The sequence below is a fragment of the Pectinophora gossypiella genome, chromosome 12 (assembly GCF_024362695.1).
Source record: "Pectinophora gossypiella chromosome 12, ilPecGoss1.1, whole genome shotgun sequence".
Lineage (NCBI taxonomy): Eukaryota > Metazoa > Arthropoda > Insecta > Lepidoptera > Gelechiidae > Pectinophora > Pectinophora gossypiella.
Window position 1 is genome coordinate 16,666,345 of NC_065415.1, and position 22,726 is coordinate 16,689,070.

At 47.9% G+C, this 22,726-nt stretch overlaps 4 protein-coding genes across 4 annotated transcripts; 2 read left to right on the top strand and 2 right to left on the bottom strand.

Moving 5' to 3' along the window:
* Positions 1–2,941: 2,941 nt before the first annotated feature.
* On the bottom strand, positions 2,942–8,601 carry LOC126371651 (cytosol aminopeptidase-like). The gene is made up of 9 exons (XM_050016964.1): positions 8,373–8,601; positions 8,096–8,315; positions 7,769–8,032; positions 7,115–7,625; positions 6,935–7,042; positions 5,334–5,439; positions 5,025–5,174; positions 3,873–3,946; positions 2,942–3,221 (listed from the first exon to the last, which is right to left on the bottom strand). Exons 1-9 carry the CDS (start codon positions 8,599–8,601, stop codon positions 3,018–3,020), a joined length of 1,866 nt encoding a protein of 621 aa, XP_049872921.1. The 3' UTR covers positions 2,942–3,017.
* A 714-nt stretch (positions 8,602–9,315) lies between these two features.
* Positions 9,316–10,667, bottom strand: LOC126371613 (alpha-ketoglutarate-dependent dioxygenase alkB homolog 6). Its single transcript, XM_050016929.1, has 2 exons — positions 10,016–10,667; positions 9,316–9,939 (listed from the first exon to the last, which is right to left on the bottom strand). Exons 1-2 carry the CDS (start codon positions 10,061–10,063, stop codon positions 9,322–9,324), a joined length of 666 nt encoding a protein of 221 aa, XP_049872886.1. The 5' UTR covers positions 10,064–10,667; the 3' UTR covers positions 9,316–9,321.
* An 813-nt stretch (positions 10,668–11,480) lies between these two features.
* Positions 11,481–16,542, top strand: LOC126371652 (uncharacterized). Its single transcript, XM_050016965.1, has 10 exons — positions 11,481–11,734; positions 11,827–12,022; positions 13,076–13,127; positions 13,361–13,513; positions 13,577–13,778; positions 14,535–15,019; positions 15,053–15,116; positions 15,196–15,323; positions 15,411–15,628; positions 15,727–16,542. The coding sequence occupies exons 1-10, from the start codon at positions 11,674–11,676 to the stop codon at positions 16,223–16,225; spliced, it is 2,058 nt and encodes a 685-aa protein (XP_049872922.1). The 5' UTR covers positions 11,481–11,673; the 3' UTR covers positions 16,226–16,542.
* Positions 16,416–20,331, top strand: LOC126371654 (uncharacterized). Its single transcript, XM_050016966.1, has 4 exons — positions 16,416–16,701; positions 19,028–19,180; positions 19,308–19,468; positions 20,115–20,331. The coding sequence occupies exons 1-4, from the start codon at positions 16,416–16,418 to the stop codon at positions 20,289–20,291; spliced, it is 777 nt and encodes a 258-aa protein (XP_049872923.1). The 3' UTR covers positions 20,292–20,331.
* The last annotated feature ends 2,395 nt before the right edge of the window (positions 20,332–22,726 follow it).

A 22,726-nucleotide genomic window follows, 5' to 3' on the forward strand; every position in this document is an offset into this window, starting at 1 on the left:
TTTCTTTTTCTACAGCACTTAGCGAAAATCTGATTTAACACAAAAAATGTCTAGAATTTTTCTGTGATGATGAGATCTGAATCTTCGCTACCTGCATGCTGGAATAAGGATTTTGCAGGCGCTGTCACAAAATCTCTTATAACTGCTGAACGGTGTGTCGAGGAGTTCTGATATTTGGCGACCAATTATAGACATTTTGTTGGTGAAATCAGATCTTTGCTAGGCGCTGTAAGAAAAGAAGTGATTCTGGGGAAAGTCTTATCCTGGCACTGCCACCACCAAAAAATGCTTGTAACTTTTGAACGGCAGACCGACAAATCCTGATATTTGGCAACAAATTTCATGTGTAGTCGGAATCCCGATCCGTGATGGCAGTGCTAAGGTAAGGAAAGAAAGAGTTTATTCAGTACAACAAACAAGTAACAATTATAAATATGGCCCTGACTCCAAACTAGTGACACGTTTGTTTTCATTGGTAACCTCATAAATGACAATGTTCCGACTTCAATGGTCACGTTTCCCTATAAAATTATAGATGTCGCTAACTCTGTGATTGCTCAGATACATACATATTTATTCATTTTTTTACATTTGATGGGTTTCCTCTTGCCCCCGTCGAGTGCCTGTTCCTGTTCACTCTGGCCTTGAAAGCACACCCGGGTTATATGCTTTCGGAAATACACAAGACGGCAAAGAATTCCACTCCCTAGCAGGGCGCATAATGAAGGACGAAAAAAAATTAAATTAATGAGGTGTCCAATAAATCACACATACCTAGGTATATACTTAAAATATAGGCTTACACTACAGTCCTTTATAAACTAGCACTGCCGCCATAACTGATCAGGATACTAACTGCACAAGAAATACACTGGTCAGCAAATAAACCGGGCCACCCGCTCCCGTAGCACTCTAATTCGATTTCCAAAAAAAGTATAAAACTTACAACGGTTTAAGTTACACCTAAAGAAAGTGCATTTTATGTTAATTATAATGACTTAAAATTTATTCTAAACTACCATCAATTCACATTGAAATTAAACAACAAACACAATACTAACGATTTACCCTCTTTTGCCTAGAGTTTTCGATTTCAGTTTCTTTTTCTTCAATGAGGGTAGTCGGATATTTTTCATAATTTCTTTAGTTATCTTTCATCACTTGCTCCTAACGCGAGTATTTTTGCTACTTTCTTCATTCAATGATGAATACGACACCTCAGGAAGCCGTTCAAGCTGTTGCATTACTTCAAGCAGGCGTTTCGCAACGTGAAGTCGCTCGGAGACTTCGAATCAGCAGATCATCGGTACAACGGGTTTACAGACGATACCTAGAGACTGGAACATTCGACCGCCGACCAGGTACTGGCCGACCTAGAGCTACATCAGCAGCAGATGATCGTTATATCCAACTTACTGTTTTGCGAAATCGCCGCCTTAATGCTGTTCAAGTCCAACGAAGCCTGCGTGACGAACGCCAAGTGGTCATAAGTTCAGATACTGTCAGAAGGAGACTTGCTGAACGAAAACTAACTCCAAAAAGAGCAGCAACAGGCCCAAAATTGACGGTAGCCCACCGTCGAGCACGACTTCAATTCGCTCGAGAGCATAGAGATTGGACATTAGAGCAGTGGGGCAATGTACTCTTCACTGATGAGACCAGGGTCAGCCTACATGGAAGTGACCGACGCCAGAGGGTATATCGTCGCCCAGGAGAACGCTACTCTCAGTGTTGTATTGAAGAAACAGTTGCTTATGGAGGGGGATCTGTAAGGGTCTGGGGCGGCATCTCATTAACCGCACGTACCGCGTTAGTTTTCGTCGAACCGACGGGCGGTACACGAGGATTGACTTCTCATCGATACATTACTGAAATCCTTGCCGATCATGTGATAACTTACGCTGGATTTATCGGGCAGGATATGCAACTGATGCATGACAATGCACCACCTCATGTTGCACAAGTGGTGACCCAGTACCTGCGTGACGTCGGCATTCGTACGATGGACTGGCCAGCTCGAAGTCCGGACGTTAATCCGATAGAACACTTATGGGATGAGCTAAAACGTCGAGTTCGGGCCCGATCACCTGTTCCAGCAAACCTTCAGGAGCTGCGAATCGCTGTTGAAGAAGAGTGGAATGCAATTCCTCAAGATTTTATCGTCAGGCTCGTGAGGTCGATGAATACGAGAATGCTGGCAGTTATCCGAGCAAGGGGAGGGAATACCGAATACTAATCAAAAACTTTTTTAAGCCTTGCGTTTCATTTTTTGCTTTATTTTTGATTTTTGTTTTTCCGTTTACCAATGATTAAACAGTCCGGCAAATGAGTCTTTATTGTAATTGCTTAATAAACACTTAATAAAAACGATAAATTTCAATAAATTTTCAATCATTTTAATCGCCACAAAATGCACTTTCTTTAGGTATAACTTAAACCGTTGTAAGTTTTATACTTTTTTTGGAAATCGAATTAGAGTGCTACGGGAGCGGGTGGCCCGGTTTATTTGCTGACCAGTGTATCTTCGCTATCTGCTGTAGTTATTGAGATACAAAGAAAGTGATGCTGGAATAAGAATTTTGTAGGCGCTGTCACAAAAAAATACTCTTCAAAAAAAATTATTTAGTTTTACCTACGTAGAAATAATAATGGCGTCGATAACATTGTCGTAGAATTAAATCTACATCAATTTTCATCATAAAGTATATATAAAAACCTAAAATGTATAGTGGTCGTGCCAAGAAGTTTCCACCTATCACGACCACGGCATATTGTGTTATAATAGCAAAAGTATGAGAGTACATAGGTAATTTAAATTGTGGAGTACATAAAAGTACATATTTTTTTAATGAGTATATACCATATTTGAATTAAGATAATCATCAGTGGTCGTGTTGGATAGTATCACACCCATTTTGTTCTTGAGAATGAAAGCATAATGGAACGATCACAGATTTATTTGTCAGTCACTAGAAACATACACGTATTGATATGAAATGAGTAAACGCGGGCCCCGGCTACGTAGTTGCGGGGCCACAGGGCTTGGAGCGCGAGCCGGCGCCGGCCGAGGGCGGCGCGGCCAGCCCCTGCAGGAAGTGCACCAGCGTGCGTGTGGGCCGGCCCGTCATGCGCCGCGTGTCCAGGTAGGGCGGCGCCGGCGCGTGGCTCAGCTTGCCCACGCCCGCGATGTCCATGTGCACCCAGTCGCCGCACACGAAATTCTATAATGTTTCTTACGTACTTATTCAAAATATTTAATGGTAGAACCTTGCCACAATATTGTGACAATGTTGTCGCATTATCTGTTTAACAGAAGTGACAAATTATATTACCTACTTATCAAACAAATCGTAAAAATAAACTTTTCACTGTTGATTTCCTATCGGGGCAATGGAGTTAGGTAAATAATAAAGTTATGGCTATCGGTTCCACTACCAATCTTTTGTGCCAAATTCAAAGGCCTAATTATATTGATAGGTATCATGTCGATAGCTTATACAATTTGTTTATTTGATAAATTATACCTAGGATAACATTTATGAAACAAATAAAAGAGAAGGTGCAGGTCGTGTCGTATCGGGAGGTGAAGGTTTTGGCGGGAAGAAGAGAGGAATGGCGGTTACTCCATCAACAAGAGTGCAACTCTTAAATAGAGAGAGATAAATTATAGCCGCTCATACAAACTAAGAGTTTTAGCTTTCCTGCGATAAGGAGGGATCTCCTTGCATATAGTTTATATTTGCGGACGAGTGGAGTGCAAAGTTGAAGTATGATGAACGAACTAATTGCTCGGGCGAGCGTGGCCCGCTCCCTTGGCCCTTCCGACCTCTTTCTTCTATTCCGTGGTTATAATAATGATTAGAGGAGATTACCCGTAAGAAAGCAGCGCCGACGCAGGGAGTGGCCTTGCTGGAGCCCTTGTTGCGCAGGTCCACCGACACGTCGTCTGCAACATAACACAAAGCAAGCGCAACACTCACTACCAACCTATAGGATAGCTCACACGTGATGCCCTCGTATAGGAGAGCTGTCAAAACGTGTCAAAAAATACCATTCATTTTAAATAAGTACTTTACCTACTACTTCGTTACTGATTAGTGATAAAAACCACACATTTCCCTGACTGTATAATAGGTTATTATCTCATTGCCTAGATTGCCTACCCATGACCCTTTTGCACTAGACTTTTTTCTGATCTGTTGTCAAATTAATTACTAAATAATGACAGGTCTAATCATGACCAAACACGTTCTCTTTTTTCTATTTAACTTATTTAAAATTTTAATAAAGAAAAATGAAATAATACCAACCCGCATTGGAGCAGCGTGGTGGAGTATGCTCCATACCCCCTCCGGTTGATTGAGGGGAGGCCTGTGCCCAGCAGTGGGACGTATATAGGCTGTTTATGTTATGTATGTTATATAATAATAAGTGCGATATTTTGTCACGTTTTTCTATGACGTCACATGGTAATTTCGTGTTTTGACGTTTAGTAAAAAGTATAAATGATTTGACTCTTTGGAAACTACCCTATTACCTACATAAGATGTCGGTTAAGTGCGAGTTAGACTCGCGCACTGAGGGTTCCGAACTTTGCCGTTGAAAAAATGTTGTCTCCATACATCGACATAGCACGCGATTGTTTTACCAACTGCTAATAAGTTTGTAATTTTACTTGTACTATAAGACCTTCCTTCTTGGCAATTTATTAGGTTTGTGGGAAGTACCCGATAGGTTTTGATCCTTTACGAAATAGCGTTTATTTAGAAGGGTCATTTTTTACAGCTTGAAGGGACCGTTCGGGCGTCCCCAGACATAAGTACTTAGTAAGTATTAAGTACTTAGATGTTAATTTCAACTTGATACCTCCACGCGTTTCCGAGAAAACTGGTTTTGAGTCTTGACAGACAGACGGACGGACAACATGCTGATCCTGAAGGGTTTCGTATTTCCTTTTGATGTTCGGAATCTCTTAATATAAGAGAATAATGAAATATTGTCAAGTAAGGAGTGTGGGTACTGACTGGTGAGTTGGTCTTGGTAGTAACGCCACAGCGGGAACCTCCAGGGCCGGTCCCCGGCGTGGGCGCCCGCGGCCCGGACGGCGCGCCACAGCTCCTCCGAGTTGCTGAAGCAGCCGAAGGCGCCACCGCCCGTAGCCAGCAGCACGCCGTCTGCAACACGGCCCACCAGCTGGTAACCAGCCACCACACTGCCGACCCTCTACTGTACGTACCAAGGCGCCACCGCCCGTGGCCAGCAGCACGCCGTCTGCAACACGGCCCACCAGCTTGTAGCCAGCCACCACACTGCCGACCCTCTACTGTACGTACGCGTCAGTGTCGCCACGTCCACCACGAGCGCCGGCTTGTGCAGCGCCTGCCCGTATACCAATGCGTCCGCCATCAGCAGCCGGCCCTCCATATCCGTGTCCTCGATCTGCACACATAAATATATCAATGCCCCAGGTAGACATAATACACTTCAGCGTAGGTAGGTAATTATATTATTTTTCTACTCCTCTACTTTAATCTGGCATTTAAATAACCAAAAAGTCTAATATAAGTACATACATAATTAAACTCTTTGAAAAAGTGTATGCTCTATGGCCTATAAAAGCATTGTTTACAAAGTGTAACTGTACTATAATGTCGCCAAAAAAGCATTGTTGTTGTTTTTTTTTTTTTGACCTGGAAACTGGCACCTTTACTTTGTTTGGTGCCATAGATATACTATAAAAAAAAAGTATACATTTGCCGCCATTTTCCCGCGCGTTGGAAAATAAGTTGGAAAATTTTTGTGTTTCATTTAAAATTACGTCGTCGTAGAAAAAGTATTGTATGCAACGTTGTATAACTAGGTCAAAAAATGCTCGTGGCGTCTCTTATTGCGATGTTCGCCAAGGCTCACATCGCAACTCACGCCACTCGCATTTTTTGACCCTTCTTATACAACTGTTGCATAAAATACTATTTATACTTCCTACAAACGATGATACGATCTGAAAGTTGTAGAGATTCACATGTAGAGTACAATGGCATTCACAGAAAATGCGAAAAAGAAAAAATGCACCAGGCTACGTTCACAAAAAACGATATAGGTGGCGCTTTGTTATAAGTAATAACCTATTTACTTATTACTCTGATACATAATTATTCCAAAATACAATGTAATGACCTCTGTCATACTTTCTACGCATAATTATTTGGCTTGATATATGGATCACAATGTACCTACCTATAGAATTATGTTGCTACGTAGGCATATTGCTTCTCTTTATTTTGATCACCATAATAATGGGTGGAAGATGTAATTGTGCCTAGGTGTAATAAATAAGTCTACTGCTGACAACATATCCTGAAAATTTGGTTTATCTGGTGTAATTTAAAGCGGTCCAAAGAATCGGCGAAACGTTTCGAGAAAAAAGGTCCCTACTACTGTGCCCCCAGATTAAAATAAGTATTTGAGATTTAATTTTGCGATAATAATTATTGTAAATAATTAATTATGGAGAGTTATTACGCCGAGATGTTCAGTGTAATTGTTACGAAACTTCAGAAGTTTAATATAATTATGTATACCTATATTTTCTTAAGATTTCTATATAAAAAACGTCCTTGGTCAAGGAGATGTTTCCTTCCCCAGGGGGTCTCATTGGCCGTGCAACGCGGGAATGCTGCTAGCATAATGAGAACCTCTGGGCAGGGCGCGCTCCACGGTGGTCTTAGATGGACGAGGGGCGTAGACCCGGATATATTAGATGTACAATGTGGAAAAATGTATGTAATTTATGTTAGAATAATTAATACTATTAATATAAATATGCTATAAAAAGAATTTTACGTCTAAAAACCTCGGGTTTATAAATAAGTAGGTATCTAAAAAAAATCCGCGTTCCCAAGCCGCTCCAGGGAGCAGCGCCACAGCAGCTCACCTGTATGGACAGTCCGTTGAGCGCGCGCACCACGTCGCCGACCTTCATGCACTGCCCGCTGATCATGTTCTCGCACAGCGGCACCGCCAGCCGCAGCCGCACGCCCACCTGCGCACCACGTGGCGTTAGGGACCCTGCAGGGCGGCGCCAGCGGCGGCGGCCCGGCGCGGGCGCCCTCACCTTGAGCTCGGCGAGCGCGCGCAAGGCGGCGATGGCGACGGCGGCCCCCGCCATGCTGCCGCGGTTCTCCTCCATGCCGGCGGGCCGCTTGAGGCACATGCCGCCGCTGTCGAACGTGACGCCCTTGGCCACGAGCAACACGGGCGGCGTGTTGCCGGCGCCCGGCCCGTCGTACGTGGCCTCCAGGAACACGGGCTCCTCGCACGAGCCGCGCGCCACCGTCAGGATGGCCTGCATGTTCTGCGTCTGCATCCAGGCGCGGTCGTGTGCGTCGGCGCGCACGCCCAGCGGGCACAGCGCGTCCAGGGCCGCCTGCGCCAGGTCCACGGGCGTCATCTTGTTGGCCGGCATGTCGGACAGGAACCGCGCCCAGTTCTGCGCCCGCGCTCGCACGGTGCCCTCGTGCCACAGCGCCGCGCCCTGGCCGCCTTCGCCACCCTCGGCGCCGCCCTCCAGCAGCGACACGCGCGTCTCCGGCTCGCGCGACGCGCAGCTCTTGAACTCCTGGAACCTATATGGACCCTCGGCGATCACGGATGTTAGTGTGACTTATCTATCATTACAAAAAACGTTAGTGTAAGTATCATGTTGTCGACAACCGACAGTCTATCCCTGCTGCTACGTGCCTAACCGGAACGAGCAGGGCCAGCGTACCTCCAGGCGGCCAGCGCCGCGCCCTCGGCGGCCGCGTCGGGCGCGCCGCAGCCGTCCACGGCCACGGCCGCCGCGCCCCGCGCCGCCAGCGCCGCCACGCCCGCGCCCGCGGCGGCCCGCACGCGCTCGCGCGCCACGTCCAGCTGCTCCAGCGTGTCGAAGCGCGGCCCGCGCGCGCCCAGCCCCGCCAGCGCCGCCGCGCTGCAGCCCGGCGCCGGCTCCGTCACCAGCAGCGCGCCGCCCGCCCGCAGCCGGCCCGCCGCCCTGCAACCGGCGCTGTACACGGCCGCCAGGGGCACGAGGTGTCCGCCCGCGGCCGCTACTCACTCGTTGAGCGCGCGCGAGATCTTGCCGCCCCCGCGCTGGTCGTACTCGCGCGCCGCCGGCGTCAGCTCGAAGCCGGCCTTCGTCTCGTACACGCCGAGCACGACGCCCTGCACAGACCCGCGTGTCAGGAGGCGCGCCCCGCGCCCCCCGCCGCCGCCCCCGCGGCCCCTCACCTGCCCGCTGGCCGCGTCCGCGCCCCCCGCCGCCGCCCCCGCGGCCCCTTACCTGCCCGCTGGCCGCGTCCGCGCCCCCCGCCGCCGCCCCCGCGGCCCCTTACCTGCCCGCTGGCCGCGTCCGCGCCCCCCGCCGCCGCCCCCGCGGCCCCTTACCTGCCCGCTGGCCGCGTCCGCGCCCGCCGCCGCCGCCGCGCCCGCGTCTCCGCCCGCGCCCTTTTCACCGCTGTCTTTGGCGCAAACCTTGCTGCATGCTCTTGTACCTATTCTACTGATAAAAACAATTTTGTGCCTTGTCCACTTAACACTAGATAATAATTTTGAAAACCCCATGCTGAAATTGAATCTAAAAAAATCTAATAAAACTTAGGTTGTGAAGAGGTGCCCATGACCATGACCCACTAGATTTTTATTTAAATCCAAAAAAATTAAAACTATTTAAATAAAGAATATTTGAAGCTAAGTTCTAAGATTGATAAACTTTAATCGTTTACTAAAAAGTTACTAAATGTCCAACCGCACCGAAGCATTTTAAGTAACGCATGCTGGCTTTTCATCTCGTCGTAACGTAACTTTTGAAATATTTGGCCAAATCACGTAGCGTAAAACGCGAAGTTTATTTACTTTACGTATGTGAAGTGATAAAAGTATTTATTTTGATAAGAATGAATGAGTTACTACAAAACTCGCATTATTTTTTGACAATAGGTAATGGTTTGCAATAAACATCACTATCGCAGACTTTTTTGTTTATATTTTTCTAACTGTCAGGGGTCTTGTAACTCACACAATAACTCTGAGATAACAAACATGCATTATGTATGCGGTGGATAGAAACCCTGCGGGCGGATTGGGTGATGTGATGTCACGCGTGCTTGGGCGTACTAAAATTCGTGTTCCTGGAATGGCTGACTTTAAAACTCAATAACTTTGTAAATCGATTCTCATAATTCAAAAAGTGAATTTACTAGTTTGCCCTAAATAATACCATGAAATATATTTTGAAAGATTTGTCCATTGTCTTGTCAGTCCTCATTGAAATAAAAATCTCATTTATGATAATTTATTGCCAATATTAAGTTTAAAAGTTGACGTTTTTGGAACGTGCCTTATAGTCAATGAAACTCTAGTGTCTCTCGGAACCGTAGAACCTTTAACATATATATCTGAACACAAATCCAAATTACAAATAGTGTCATCGATGAGATCACAGTGGAGCTCGTCGATGCCATGCAGGTGTTGTGTGTAGAGGTCGTCGGCAAGCACGAGCAGGCTGCGTGGCTCCAGGAGCAGCGCGGCAACGGGCGCGCGGGCGCGGTCCAGCAGCCGCAGCACGCAGCTGCCGCCCAGCGACAGCGTGGCCACGGCCGGCTGGAACAGCGGCCCGTCCTCGTGCGCCAGGATGCCCTGCCCCGCGCGGTACTCGTTCACCAGCACGTGGTTGGGCGCGCGCGGCGCGGGCCGCGGCAGCCGCGGCAGCAGCCCCGTGAGCCAGCGCGGCAGTTGCTCGCCCACCATGCCGCGCGCTGTGGGTGTGCCGCCCCAGTTCTGCACGCGCCGCCCCGACAACTGCGTCCACTTGGGCTGCGGGGCCGCGTACACCGCCTCCAGCAGCGCGCGCTCCTCCGCCGCCGAGATCCATTCCGAGAAGTAGTACGCGCTCGCCGGCACCTACACATACACCGCGATCGTTCAACATTCACACACTCTGTAAATCCTTTACTCTCCGTCGATGAAATATACTTACAGTCTGAACTTTACATCGCTCAAAACCTAGATCAGAATCTGAACACATTTGACCGTCTCCAATATAATAACCGTCTTCAACCGGAATGATATGCTATAACAATAAAGAAACACAACATTTACTTTTCACTTTCGTCGTAATTCATATTATTATGGCTCAGTGGCTCACTCGCTCAGTGCGGCTTGTTTTTGTTTTGACATTTGACAGTCAGCTGGCTGCAAAGACCGTATTGGTCTTTGGTATTGGTCTTTGGCTGGCTGTTATTTTTTTTTGTTTTGCATGAAGCAAGTGCCTGAAGGGCAAGGCAAAAGGGAACTATGCCCATACAGCCATGGCTTAAGTATTTTTTTCTTGATGATGATTAATGACATGATGAAAGGTGATGACGATGATTGATGTAACCTAAGCCCCCAGGCTCGGAGCAGACTCCTACTTCGAAACTCAAACGAATTAACTCAAAAGTCCGCATAAACGTTTGAGTTATAAAGCGGCTTGTTAGCACGAAATGAAAATAGGTAGGTCCACTTTGTTTATTGAATATTTCGATATAATAACACTATCGCGAATACTTTGCGAACTTAATGCGATGATTGGATCATTAAGAAAGAAGTTATAATTAGAAAATACTACGTAGGTATCAGACGACGCGACGGACTACAGACGGGGTGAAATTGAATTTGGCATTTAAAAGTTTTAGGTTATACTTTGAGCAAAGGCAATATGTTAATTCTGTCAATTCGACCCGGTTACTCCGCTTAATAGGATAGGGGAAGATAACTTTTCTTAGCTGTAAAGTGTTTTGTTGTAAGTATTTTTATTGTTAAAGAAAACTTTTTTTATCATCTTATCTAATTTAAGAGCCACGCTTCTTTTCGGTGTAGCATTCCCCATGCATCCATTTTTTAAATATTTTTAACGTTGTTTTTGAATTGTACCGGGTGTTTTTTTACCAGTTTATAAAAATCTAGACTACGAGTATCATTTACCGTTCCATTGCGAAGCGTTATGGCCAAGCGGTGTTAGCGCATGCGCTCATCACAAACATGCGCCAGCGACTGACATCGTGACGCGGACAGCGACCGCGCGCGCGGCTTCTTTGTCCTTTCATAAATGCCGACAATCGGCAATTAAAAATATTTTATTGCTTGAACAAAAAAGTCGAAAGTTTACTTTGCTGTTTTTTGACAGAAATCATCTCCAGAAGCATTATCTTGTTTTTCACAGGGTCCGCTTACTTAACCTGAAGATTTTGACAGGTCCGGTATTTTTTTACAGAAGCGACTGCTGTTGACTGTTTACAGCTACGAAAAGTTTTATCTTCCCCTATCCTATAAAGCTGACTAACCTGGTCGAATTGGCAGAATTAACACATTGCCTTTGCTCAAAGGCTCAAAGTTTAACCAAAAACTTTTAAATGCCAAATTCAGTTTCACCCCGTCTGTAGTCTGTCGTCTGATACTACTTAGTATTTTCTAATTCTAACTTCTTTCTTAATAGTATAATCTATGCAAGCAAGTACTAAAGTAGGTACCTATCAATCAAAACATAGTCGATTAATTAATTCTATTATTATTTTAGGTGGAATATGATAATTATACGCAGGTGGATTTAGTACACCTAGCAAAGTGATAAACAATAAAGTGGAATCAAGAACTAGTATGTCTCTGTTTCCCGCGTACGCAACGACAGAGCAGCCGGGGACCCGCGGCGAGGATCTAGGTAGGTACCTAATATAATAATAAATAATCCGCATACATTGAAAACGAATTTCGTTTTGTCTATAGAAGAACTTTACCGAGCATTTTGTACAGTTTACGAGTGCGGGGAGGCGCTGTCGCTATCACCGGCGTCTGAAGCCGCGCTGCTGGCGGAGCCGCCGCCACCGTCGTCGCCGCCGCCGCCACCGCACATCTCCGCTCCAGCTGCGTCCACTGACTTCTACCTGGACCGCAAGCTGGACCGCGGCAACCTGCGCGTCTCAACACTCTACTATCCTGCGCGTCCCGAGTTAGTATCAACTATACTTTTTTACTATTTGATGCATGTCACTATTTTTGCGTTGTGGTTTGTTTAGTGGGCTTTCATCATATCCATTTCACACATATGTGGATCTGGAGTGGCTAAAGGTACACAACAGAACTAGGTACTTGAGTACATAGACTGACACATATCTTTTCAGTACTAGTAAAAAAAAACAAGTATCATCCTTACATGTGTTAGTAAAAGATTCTTAAACTATGTTAGTATCAAATCAAACAATTATTAAACATATTAGAAGTTCAATTTACTAATAGATTTAAAAATATTATATTTACATATTTGTAGTCTAGTATTACCAAAATGTCAAGTACTACACTAGCATCGTAAAACATTAACTTTAACATTATTTCAATTATTGAACAGAACAACCACTTCAGTACAATCAGTGGGTGATTATATTTCAATAAGATAACATTTACAATTGTCTCAATGTGCGGTAAGAATTAGATCTCTCAATGTATGGAAGCTAGTGTTGTAACGTTTAAGAAACAACAGAAAGCCAATTATAGTTCCTTGCGGATAGCAAATTGATAAAATTAAAAAGGTTTGCACTAATGCACATTACACTATGCATAATAACAAAGTCAGCAGTTAACCATATTAGGTCGATAGATTCTTTTGTATCGTTAGACAATAAAATACATAACCCGTAATTAATAATTCTTAGTTATTTCTCTTTTATTGGGTATTATTATCATAGATAAAAATGTATTGTCAAAGAATGAGAATAAAAAATTTGGACAATTCCCTATGGGGAACCACCATCTCCACCTATTACCAATAATAGCATATTATTTGAGTAAACAAACATTGATGGTGGAAATACCAAAGGGCTTAAAGGACAAATTGTCATTTTACTGGCGTACTCCACATTTAATAGGCATTTATCACGAATTTTAGCTATATAGTATGGAGTACTGTCAAAACTTAGGAATACTCAACAGTGCTGCCATCTACATCTGAGCTTCTACTTTTAAAATCAACATTGGTTTAGCTGTATTGTGTATTGGGGACGCACAGGTACCGTCCTAGCGGCGCGGCGCTGGGCGCGGGCGGCGCGGGCGGCGCGGGGGGCGCGGGCGGCGAGGCGCGGCGGCCGCGCCGCTACTGGCGCCGCGCCGCGCCGGCCGCCGACCCCGCGCCCGAGCTGGCGGCGCGCGTGGCCGACCACCGCCGCGCGCTGCAGGCGGCGCCGCACGACGAGGAGCTGTGGCTGCGCTACTTCGATTTCCTTGTGAGCCTGTTTGTTACGTGTTTTTTATTTTATTTATTAGTCATTATGTAATTTGTGGGTCGTCCCCGCAGGAGCGGTACGCAGAGTGGGCGCCGAGCCTGCTGGACGAGGCGGCGACGGCGGCGGCGGACGAGTGCGCGGTCGGCGCGGCGCGGGCGGCGCCGGCCGAGCGGCTGCGGGAGCGCGCCCACGCCGCGGCGCGGCGGCGCCCGCCCGCCGACCTGGCGCGGGCGCTGCGGCGCGGGCGGGACGCAGGTGCGGGCGGGCGGCTCAGGGCGGGACCTTAGGGCTGTTTAGTGCACACTGTGTTAACTCTGTCCGATTGGCGGCGCACAGAGCGGGAGCCGTCGTTGCGCGGCGAGCTGTTCCTGCGCGAGGTGTCGGCGCTGGCGTGCGCCGGCGAGCTGGAGGCGGCGCGGGCCGCGGCCGCGGCGGCGCTGCGGGACCGCGCGCTGGCGCCGCTCTACCCCGCGCTGCTGCACACCTACGGTACGCCGCGCTCGGGTCCATACATAATTGGCCGACTTTACAATTTAGATCCCAATATTTTGTTTGACAAAATGTTATTTCTTAGTTTTTATTTGAAAACCGGATATGTCGAATCTTCAGGTTAGGTTTTAAAAATTTTAATTTTTTTATAAATATTTTATAAGCAACTTACATTACATTTATTCAATTATTTTGTCATCGTTACTGTAGTTTCACTTTGTTATATAGTTTTTAATATTAAGATAGTAGCGTTATTTTTATTGTTTAAGTCAGCGTCTTTGTACTGTCTTAGGCATCTGTGCATGTCCTTAAACCTTTGCAGTGCGCTTAATTTATTTATTTATTTTATTTTATTTTGTTTGGGGAGCTTACAGCTTAATTCACACAATGTTACACTTAGTAGTAAATAAAGTTAAGTTAAGTTAAGTTTTAAGTTTTAATATTTTTATACTGTTTTATATAGGTGGAAACCTGTTATTGGGTTAGTTTTTAAGTATGATTTTTTTGTTATAGTTGTTAAGAGCAGTTGGTTTCCCAAAATAAATAAATAAATAAATAAATAAATAGGTAAGTGGACCCTGTGAAAAACGGGATAATACTATAGGGACGTGATGACTTTTTATTTGACAGATTTTGAAGTCGGTTTACAGAACAACATGAGTTTGTAAAAACAAGATAGATAATAGATATCGTTTTCGATACGAGAATTTTATGATTTGTCTTCGACTCAGTCATTGTGTACCCGTCGTCCGACAGGCGCCGTGTTGCGGTCGGCCGGGCTGTGGGAGCGACTGGTGCAGCTGATCGAGCTCGCGTTCGCGATGAACTTCCCGCAGTCGGGCGCGTTCCCGCCGCCGCCGCGGGCCGAGCCCGAGGCGGCGGCCGAGCGGCAGCTGGCGGCGTGGGAGGCGCGCTGCGTGGCGGGCGGCCTGCCGCGGCCCGCCGTGTGGGCGCGCGTGGAGCGGGCGCGGGCCGCGCTGCACTGGCGGCCGCGGCCCGGCCTGCCGCCGCTGGAGCTGGCCGCCGACCCCGAGCGCGCGCCGCCGCCCGCCGCCGCCGCCGACCTGCTGCGGCCCGCGGGCCCGGCGCTGGCGCTGGCGCTGCTGCGCCTGGCCGAGGAGCCGCTGCTGCCGGCCAGCGACGCGGCGGCGCGCGGCGCGGCGGGCGGCGCGGGCGCGGCGGGCGTGGCGGCCGACTGGGACGCGGCGGCGGCGCCCGCGCTGCTGCAGCTGCTGCGCGCCGCGCGCCGCCTGCGCCGCGGGCGCCCCGCCCCCCGCGCCGCGCGCCGCCTGCTGGCGCACACGCCGCTGCGCGCCGCGGGCCCCGGGGACACCACAGGTCGGCCCCTTGTTCGAGCGCCTCGAGCCCCGTTCTGCGCCCGCGATTTCTGAGGTGTGACACGCGGCTTGTTGTCCAGGCTTCTTCGAGTGGCGCGAGGCGTTGTGGGCGGCGGCGCTGTCGGGCACCTCGGGGGCGATGCGGGCCGCGCTGCTGGGGTGGCGCCTGCGCACGCTGCACGCCCGGCTGCTGCTGCACGCGGACCAGGTCGCGCCGTGTTCTATCGCCGATACGACTGAACTTTCATTCGTAATACGTAGACTCTGGCGATAAAGTTTTCGTTTGTTCCTGCAGGAAGACGCCGTGAAGCGCATCCGATGTTCGGCACGTGAGGCGGTGAAGCAGTACGGGGACGGGGAGCCGGTGTCGCTGGTGCTGGCGGCGCGACTGGAGGCGGCGGCGGCGGCGGCGGCGGGCGCGGCGCCCGAGCGCACGCTGCGCCCCGTGCTGGCGGCCGCGCGCCTGGCGCTGGCGCCGGGCCAGCCGCGGCCCGCCGCGCTCTACGCCGCCAGGTGAACTGCAACTTTTATTTCATGTTTATTTTCCAGGTACTATTACTTTTATCACTGTAATAGATAAATGATTCGCTAACACTCCGCTCGTGGTGCAGGGTAGTGACGGAGGTGTGTCAAGAGTGTGGCAGCGCTGCGGATGCGGGGCAATGGGCGCTGGTCTGCGCGGTGCTCGCGCGGCCGCTGCCGCCCGACGAGGCGCTGCAGCGGCCGCCGCCGCCCGAGCTGCGGGCAGCCGCCGCCGCCGCCGCCGCGGACGTGGCCGCTGACCTGCAGCGGGCGATGGAGCAGGCCGAGCCCGCGCCCACCGAGCACGCGCCCGCCGAGCCGGCCGAGCGGGCGCTGCGGCCCAGCGCGGCCGAGTGGGCCGCGGCACGCGTGCAGCTGGCCGGGCCCGCCGAGCGCGCGCGGCTGCAGCGGGAGCTGCAACACGCCGTGCGTACTTCCACACGCTACAACACACTGACACACTTCCACACACTGAGACACAATGTCACACCCTGTGACACAATGACACAGACTGTGACACACTGCCACACACTGACGACACAATGCCACACACTGACACACACTGTGTCTCACTGCCACACACTGTGACACAATGCCACACACTGACACACACTGTGACACACTGCCATACACTGACACACTGCCACACACTGTGACACAATGCCTCGCACTGGGACACACTGCCACACACTGTGACTCAGTGCCACACACTTTGCCACAATGCCACACACTGACACACACTGTGACACATTGACACACTGCCACACACTGTGACACAATGCCTCGCACTGGGACACTGCGACGCACTGGACTGCCACACACTGTGTCTCACTGCCACACACTGTGTCTCACTGCCACACACTGTGTCTCACTGCCACACACTGTGCCGCACTGCCACACACTAACACCCGGCCGCCTGCCGCAGGCGCCGGCCCGCGGCGCGGCGCTGCGCGGCTGGCGCGAGGCGTGCGCATGCGCCCTGGCCGCGGCCGCCGCCGCCCGCGCCGGCGTCGTCGCCCGCGCGCTGCAGCACCACGCGCCGCTCAACGCCTACCTCGCGCTGTGTCAGTATTGCTTTTCTTAAAACTCTTACGTTGAAAATTTCATCTATCATCGGAATAAAAAATAAGTCAGAAAAAGTCCTTGATCTCGTGCTGTCTACTAATAGTGTCTTGGTGTCCGACTGCAGCAATGACGCGCTAGTACCTGTAGACGTTCTGCATGGGGCCCTTGTCATTGAGGTCTGTTTTGCCGATTGTGGTATCTTGAAGGCTGCTCCTTACAAGAAGTTTATGTTTGCTAAAGGTGACTACGTCGTCAGTGTGTGGCTCAGCTCAGCAGCATTCGCGGTCAAAAAAATTCGTTTAATAACCGATGTAGAAACCGCGCGATTAGTTTATTTTGCCTACTTCCACAGTCTAATGTCGTACGGCATCTTGCTGTGGGGTCATGCTGCAGATATGAACAGCATTTTTGTTCTGCAAAAGCGAGCCATTCGGGCGATTTACAAATTGGGACCCAAGATGTCACTTAGAAATAAATTTAAAGAAATTAATATTTTAACTTTGGCATCACAATATATCTTTGAAAACTTAATATATGTAAAAAAACATATAGGATTATTTGCAAAAAATAGCGATCGGCACATTGTTAATACCAGGAACAAAAATAAACTTGCTTTACAAGTCAGTCGATTACATAAGATTACTAAATCTTTTAAGGGGCAATGTATACGTTTTTACAATAAGATTCCCATTGACATTCAGAATTTGCCTTTCAACTGTTTTAAGACAGTAGTTAAACAAAAACTTTACAAAAAAGGTTATTATAAAGTTAGTGATTATTTAGAAGATATGAATGCATGGGATTAACTGTCTGAGAACTGATATTAGGCAGCTAAATTACTCAATTGTATACCAATATTTTATGTTTATTTTTATTTTTTTAAAGAACGTCTAGGGCCCTGTGCCGAGGTTTTTCTTGCAGCTTCTTTTCCCCGGCTATACAGGTTGTGAGAAGCTGCAGTAGTTTTAGGCGGATGAGACGTTCGTTATGTAAAATTGACGATTCAAAGTGTAACTATGTTACCTACTGAATAAAGATATTTTTGAATTTGAATTTGAATTTTGAATTTGAATTTGTCAATAAATGCAGCAATTAGCGAGATCGACTGGACTTATAAATTATCCAATGGATCACTTAATACTGCCACAGACTACTTTTACTCGACGTTGTCCTCCTTAATAGACAATTATATTCCATCGAAACTAGTCAAAAATGACCCCTTACCCAAATGGTATTCTTCTGCGTTAAGGAAAGCTATCAAAGAAAAGTTTGAATATTTAAGTAAATATAAAAATTATAAGAACAAATCAGATGAGTTGTCATATAAATTGTTGCGTGAAAGAGTGAAATGCATGGAAAAAAATCTGTTATGACACTTATATACAAGTTTTTCTGGTCTCACGTCAAGTCTAAGTCCAAGTCTGACAGTATTCCCAGCAGCCTTAATTATAATAATGCTGCGCTTAATACTGGTATTTCGATTTGTGACGCGTTTTCAAATTATTTTGGTTCGTCCTTTTTAAATAGTATATTGCCTTCTAATATTAATTATCTTCAAATGTCACAGAACTCTGTCACTCATTCTTCCTCGGGTATATCTGATGTGACGTTTGATGTCGAAACCATAGTAGGTTTGCTACGTAAGTTAGACCCTCATAAGTCTGCACGGCCTGACCTTATACCAGCAATTTTCCTTATTAATTGTGCTGATACGATAGCTGTCCCCATTTGTCTTTTGTTTAGGAGGACATTAGCGGAAAGTATTATTCCCGATATATGGAAACGTGCCTACATAACACCTGTGCATAAAAAAGGGCCGAAAACTGAGATTGTGAACTATAGACCCATATTCAAGCTGTGTCTCATTTCTAAGTTATTGGAGAAAGTTGTATCTTTTTAATACTAGTTGCACTGCGGCAAGGCGTCTCTTAAGTCAGAGTTTATTCGTTGAATAAATCAATAACCTTTTGCATTGTGTTCTACCATATTAATTACATTATTATTATTATTTCTTGTTTACCTATTTTGTAAGTGTTCTTTATAGCATTTCTCTTTTTAGTCAAGTTGTGTCTATTGGTGAGGACCTGTAAATGGCTGTTTGTTTTTTTGTATGAACTATTATTTTGTAATATTAGCTGTTGGTCTTCCAATAAAATAAATAAATAAATCTATACTTTTTTTAAAATATGGCCATATTGTGTCTCATTAAAAATGTAGCTCCAATGTATTTTTTCTGTTAACGTTATTCTCTATGATTTATTTACTACTGCATATAGCTAGCAAGGAGAGGGTGGGTGTATATAGGCGAGATGCTTTATGACGCAGTGAGCGCGGGCGTGGCGGTTGCGTGGCGGGCGGGCTTCGGCGCCGACCGGGCGTTGTGGCTGCGCGGCGAGTCGGCGCCGACCGAGCTGGCGGCACTGGCCGCGCTGCTGCCGACGCTGCTGCGCGCCGCCGACGAAGACTGGCCGGCGCACGGTAATTGGCGCATACATTCGAATCAAACCGAACCAAGCCAAGTCAAAGCTGAATTCGGAGCTTGTGAGTCGGCAGTAAAATATTTGCAAGTGTTAGCCTAAAAATAATATTCGGAGACGGTTCGCAGAAGCGGCGAGCCTGGAGCGGGCGATCGGGCGAGTGGACCGCGTGTGCGGCGCGGCGGGGGGGGCGCTGCTGGGGGCGCTGCGCCTGGAGGCGGCTGCCAGGGCGGCGGCCGAGCCCGCGCATGCGCTCACACGCCTGCTGGCGCGGGCGCCGCACTACAAGGTGAGTGGCCCCGGCGGCCGCGGGCGGCGGCGACAAATAGGTATTTTGTGTTTATGATGACTGTCCTACCTGTAAATTCAAAATATTTGTGTGTGGCTTTCAAGATTGAGCCATAGAATATTCGTGTTCGCGAATGTTGAACAATCGGCACTCGTGATGACACATACTATGCATGTGAGTGACGATGGTGGAGAGGATGGATGGAATTCTCTGCCTGAAAGCATTAGGAGAGCTTTGTCATTGGAGTCCTTTAAACGGCAAGTCAAGGCGCATTTCCTTACCTCTATTTCCTCTTCATCTTCATAATCTATCTACTCCTTTTCTTCCATAGTATATGTAGTAGTTTAAGTAGTGATATTTATTTATTATAACAATTATAATTATGTGTATTATTATTATGTAGTTTATGTAGTCAAAAGTGTATTTATTTTTATATGCACAAGTATTCCCATGCTGCACTATCCCGCTATATTACCTAATATTCAATATCTCCTATACTTAAAGGTTGCCTGGAAGAGATTGCTACTTAGCAATAAGGCCGCCTATTGTACTAATTCTATTTCTCTTTTGTTTTGTATTTTGTTTTTTCCTGTTTGTGCAATAAAGTATTTGTTATGTTATGTTATGATGGTGTGGTGTGCGGCAGTGGGCGCTGCTGCGCGGCGCGGCGCTGTGCGCGGCGGGGGCGGAGGCGCCGGAGCTGGCGCTGCAGCGGCGGCTGCGGCTGCACGCGCTGCCCGACGAGCTGCAGCCGCTGCCCGCCGAGGGCCGCCACGACGTCTGCGACGACTACGACGCCATCGCCGACGTACCACACCAATAAATATCAAATTATCAATAAATATTATTATGTTGGTATTACACGATGTTATTTTATTTCTCTTCCTTAGTCACCTTTGTAGCAAGGTTGTGGACGACAATGTAGCAGACGCTTCGATTATTACGACGATGCCGCCACTCGTGTTCCACGGTGCCCCCGTGGGTATCCGTTTCTTGGCGTAATACGTTTATTTCATACCACGACACAGAATCTCGCGTTACCCGTCCTCAATACGCGGCCTACGATCACTAGGATACGAGAAACTAGAAAACTGCCAGTGTTCCTATTTAAACAAAACACTATACAGAACCTTGAAGTATTACTCCCACCCACCTCAATATTGAATTCATCTAGTAGGAATGAAACAGGAGAAGTGGGTCAATATAACGTATATTATTCATAAAATTTGATACAATAATAAAAATATAACAATCGAGAGGTGTGGAGCGCGGCCGGACACAGCGCGCGACGCGGGCGCCGCCGGCTTCATGAGCGGCTGCAGCGCCGGCGCCGGCCGTCCGCGCGCCGACGTCGGCGCCGACGCCGCCGCCGTCGCCTGCGGGACATTGTGTTATGATCGCTTGCACGGGACGCACGGAAAAGTGGAACGCTGCTGATGTTCCTAGGTTAATTGGCAATGAGCTGATCTTCCACTACACGAGTTGATCTATCCAAACTTAGGACCTCATCAATAGGGGCTGAAAATTCCCTTCTAATTGTTTGTGGTTCTGCTCACCTCGTAAGGGCGGACGGTCGTGAATTTATATACAGGTGTTAGTGATATCGTAACGAATACTGAGGGAGATGATTCAGGCAATGATTCTGAGTTAATATTATAATAAGTGCAATTTTCTGTCGCAAAATTCATGTTTTTTTTTTAATTATTTTCAATTCTATACTTTTGCGATGGAAAACACTTGATATTAACTTAGAATAATGAGCTGAATCAACTCCCCAGTATTCGTTACGTTGTCACTTACATACACCCCGTACAAGTACCTATCCATACCTACGAATGCGTATGAGTGTTAGTGACACCGTAACATATACTGACAGGGATGGTTCAGAACATGATTCTGAGTTGATATGAAGTGGAATTTCCTGTCGGAAAATTCATGTAAAATTTTTGAGTTTATTTTTTCAATTATTTTGAGTTCCATACTTATGCGACGGAAAATTCCACTTTATAACTGCTCAGAATATGAGTAATGAATGAATCACGACACACACTGTTACGACGTCGCTAACACCCTGTATGTGCTGAAGAGTTAGTGCTTGCCTGTGTGGTGTCGGTAGTATTATTGGTGGTGGTGGTGACGGCTGCGGCGGTGGTGTTGACCGGGTACCCCCAGCCGCCGCCGCCCGCGCCGCCCTCGTCCACGGGCGCGCCGTAGTCAGCCGCGTTGTCGCCGTACTCACCTGCCTGCAATTATTCAATAACGTCATCATCATCAATTTAAGAGCCACGCTCTTGTCGGTGTAGCATTTTCCATTCCAGTCTATCAAAGGCCAATTCCTTGACTTCCCTATAAGACACGACGTTAACCTTTTCTTTAATCTGTTCCATGTAAGCTCTTCTTGGTCTTCCCCTTCCTCTCTTTCCTTCTAGCTTTCCTTCTATGATGTTTTTAATGAATTCGTCGTGTCTTATTAGGTGTCCAATCATCTTGCCTCTTCTGTCCTCAATAATTCTCAGTATTTGTCTCTTTTCCCTTACTCTTACTAGCACTTCCTCATTTGTAACCCTTTCTGTCCAACTTATTCTTCCCATCCTCCTCCAACACCACATTTCAAAGGCCTCGAGTCTCTCTCTGTCCTTCTGTGTCAGTGTCCAAGTTTCACATCCATAGAGGGCTATACTCCATACGAAGGTTTTGACACATCTTTTTCTGATAGATTTGGCAATCCTAGCCTTGAATATGCACCCTTTGTTATGGAAAGCTTGTTTTGCCATTGCTATTCTGGTTTTAACGTCTAAAGTACATCTTGAGTCATTCGTTATTATGCTGCCTAGATACTTCATCAATAACGTACATCATCTAAACTCTATTATTTAAAATAGGAATTACGTAGGTACATGAACCTTGAAGTCCGGTCGATTCGGCTCGAACAGGGGCGACGGCTTCACCGAGACGGCCTGCGTGGGCGTACCCAGCATGGGGATGACGAACGGCCTCTTGGCGGGCGTGCGGGTGCGGTTGGTGGGCGGCGCCGGCCAGCGCGTGCGCGTGGGCGGCGCGCCGTAGGGCGCGTGCGGCGTCGTGCTGGTGGGCCGCGCGCCGGGCGGCGCCGACGCCGGCTGCGGCCGCACGCGCGTCGGCGGCGACACGCTCAGCCCCACTGCGCACACGGGAGGGTTAGCACCGCTCGCCGCGCTCGGGGCACGTCACGGCACGAGGCGGCACGTACTCTCGGGCGCGGCGAGCGGAGGCGCCAGG

Excerpts from the sequence above, each read along its gene's own strand:
- LOC126371654 (XM_050016966.1), top strand. The coding sequence starts at position 16,416 with ATGCCTCGCACTGGGACACTGCGACGCACTGGACTGCCACACACTGTG. Across the intron at positions 19,181-19,307 it reads CGAAGACTGGCCGGCGCACG|AAGCGGCGAGCCTGGAGCGG; the intron begins GTAATTGGCGCA and ends GACGGTTCGCAG. Across the intron at positions 19,469-20,114 it reads CGCGGGCGCCGCACTACAAG|TGGGCGCTGCTGCGCGGCGC; the intron begins GTGAGTGGCCCC and ends GGTGTGCGGCAG.
- LOC126371652 (XM_050016965.1), top strand. The coding sequence starts at position 11,674 with ATGTCTCTGTTTCCCGCGTACGCAACGACAGAGCAGCCGGGGACCCGC. Across the intron at positions 13,779-14,534 it reads CGCGCTGCTGCACACCTACG|GCGCCGTGTTGCGGTCGGCC; the intron begins GTACGCCGCGCT and ends GTCGTCCGACAG. Across the intron at positions 15,629-15,726 it reads GCCGCGCTCTACGCCGCCAG|GGTAGTGACGGAGGTGTGTC; the intron begins GTGAACTGCAAC and ends CTCGTGGTGCAG.
- LOC126371651 (XM_050016964.1), bottom strand. The coding sequence starts at position 8,601 with ATGGGGTTTTCAAAATTATTATCTAGTGTTAAGTGGACAAGGCACAAA. Across the intron at positions 5,175-5,333 it reads GGACGTGGCGACACTGACGC|ACGGCGTGCTGCTGGCTACG; the intron begins GTACGTACAGTA and ends GCCGTGTTGCAG. Across the intron at positions 3,222-3,872 it reads TCGGCGCTGCTTTCTTACGG|AATTTCGTGTGCGGCGACTG; the intron begins GTAATCTCCTCT and ends GAAACATTATAG.
- LOC126371613 (XM_050016929.1), bottom strand. The coding sequence starts at position 10,063 with ATGTGTTCAGATTCTGATCTAGGTTTTGAGCGATGTAAAGTTCAGACT. Across the intron at positions 9,940-10,015 it reads AGCGATGTAAAGTTCAGACT|GTGCCGGCGAGCGCGTACTA; the intron begins GTAAGTATATTT and ends GTGTATGTGTAG.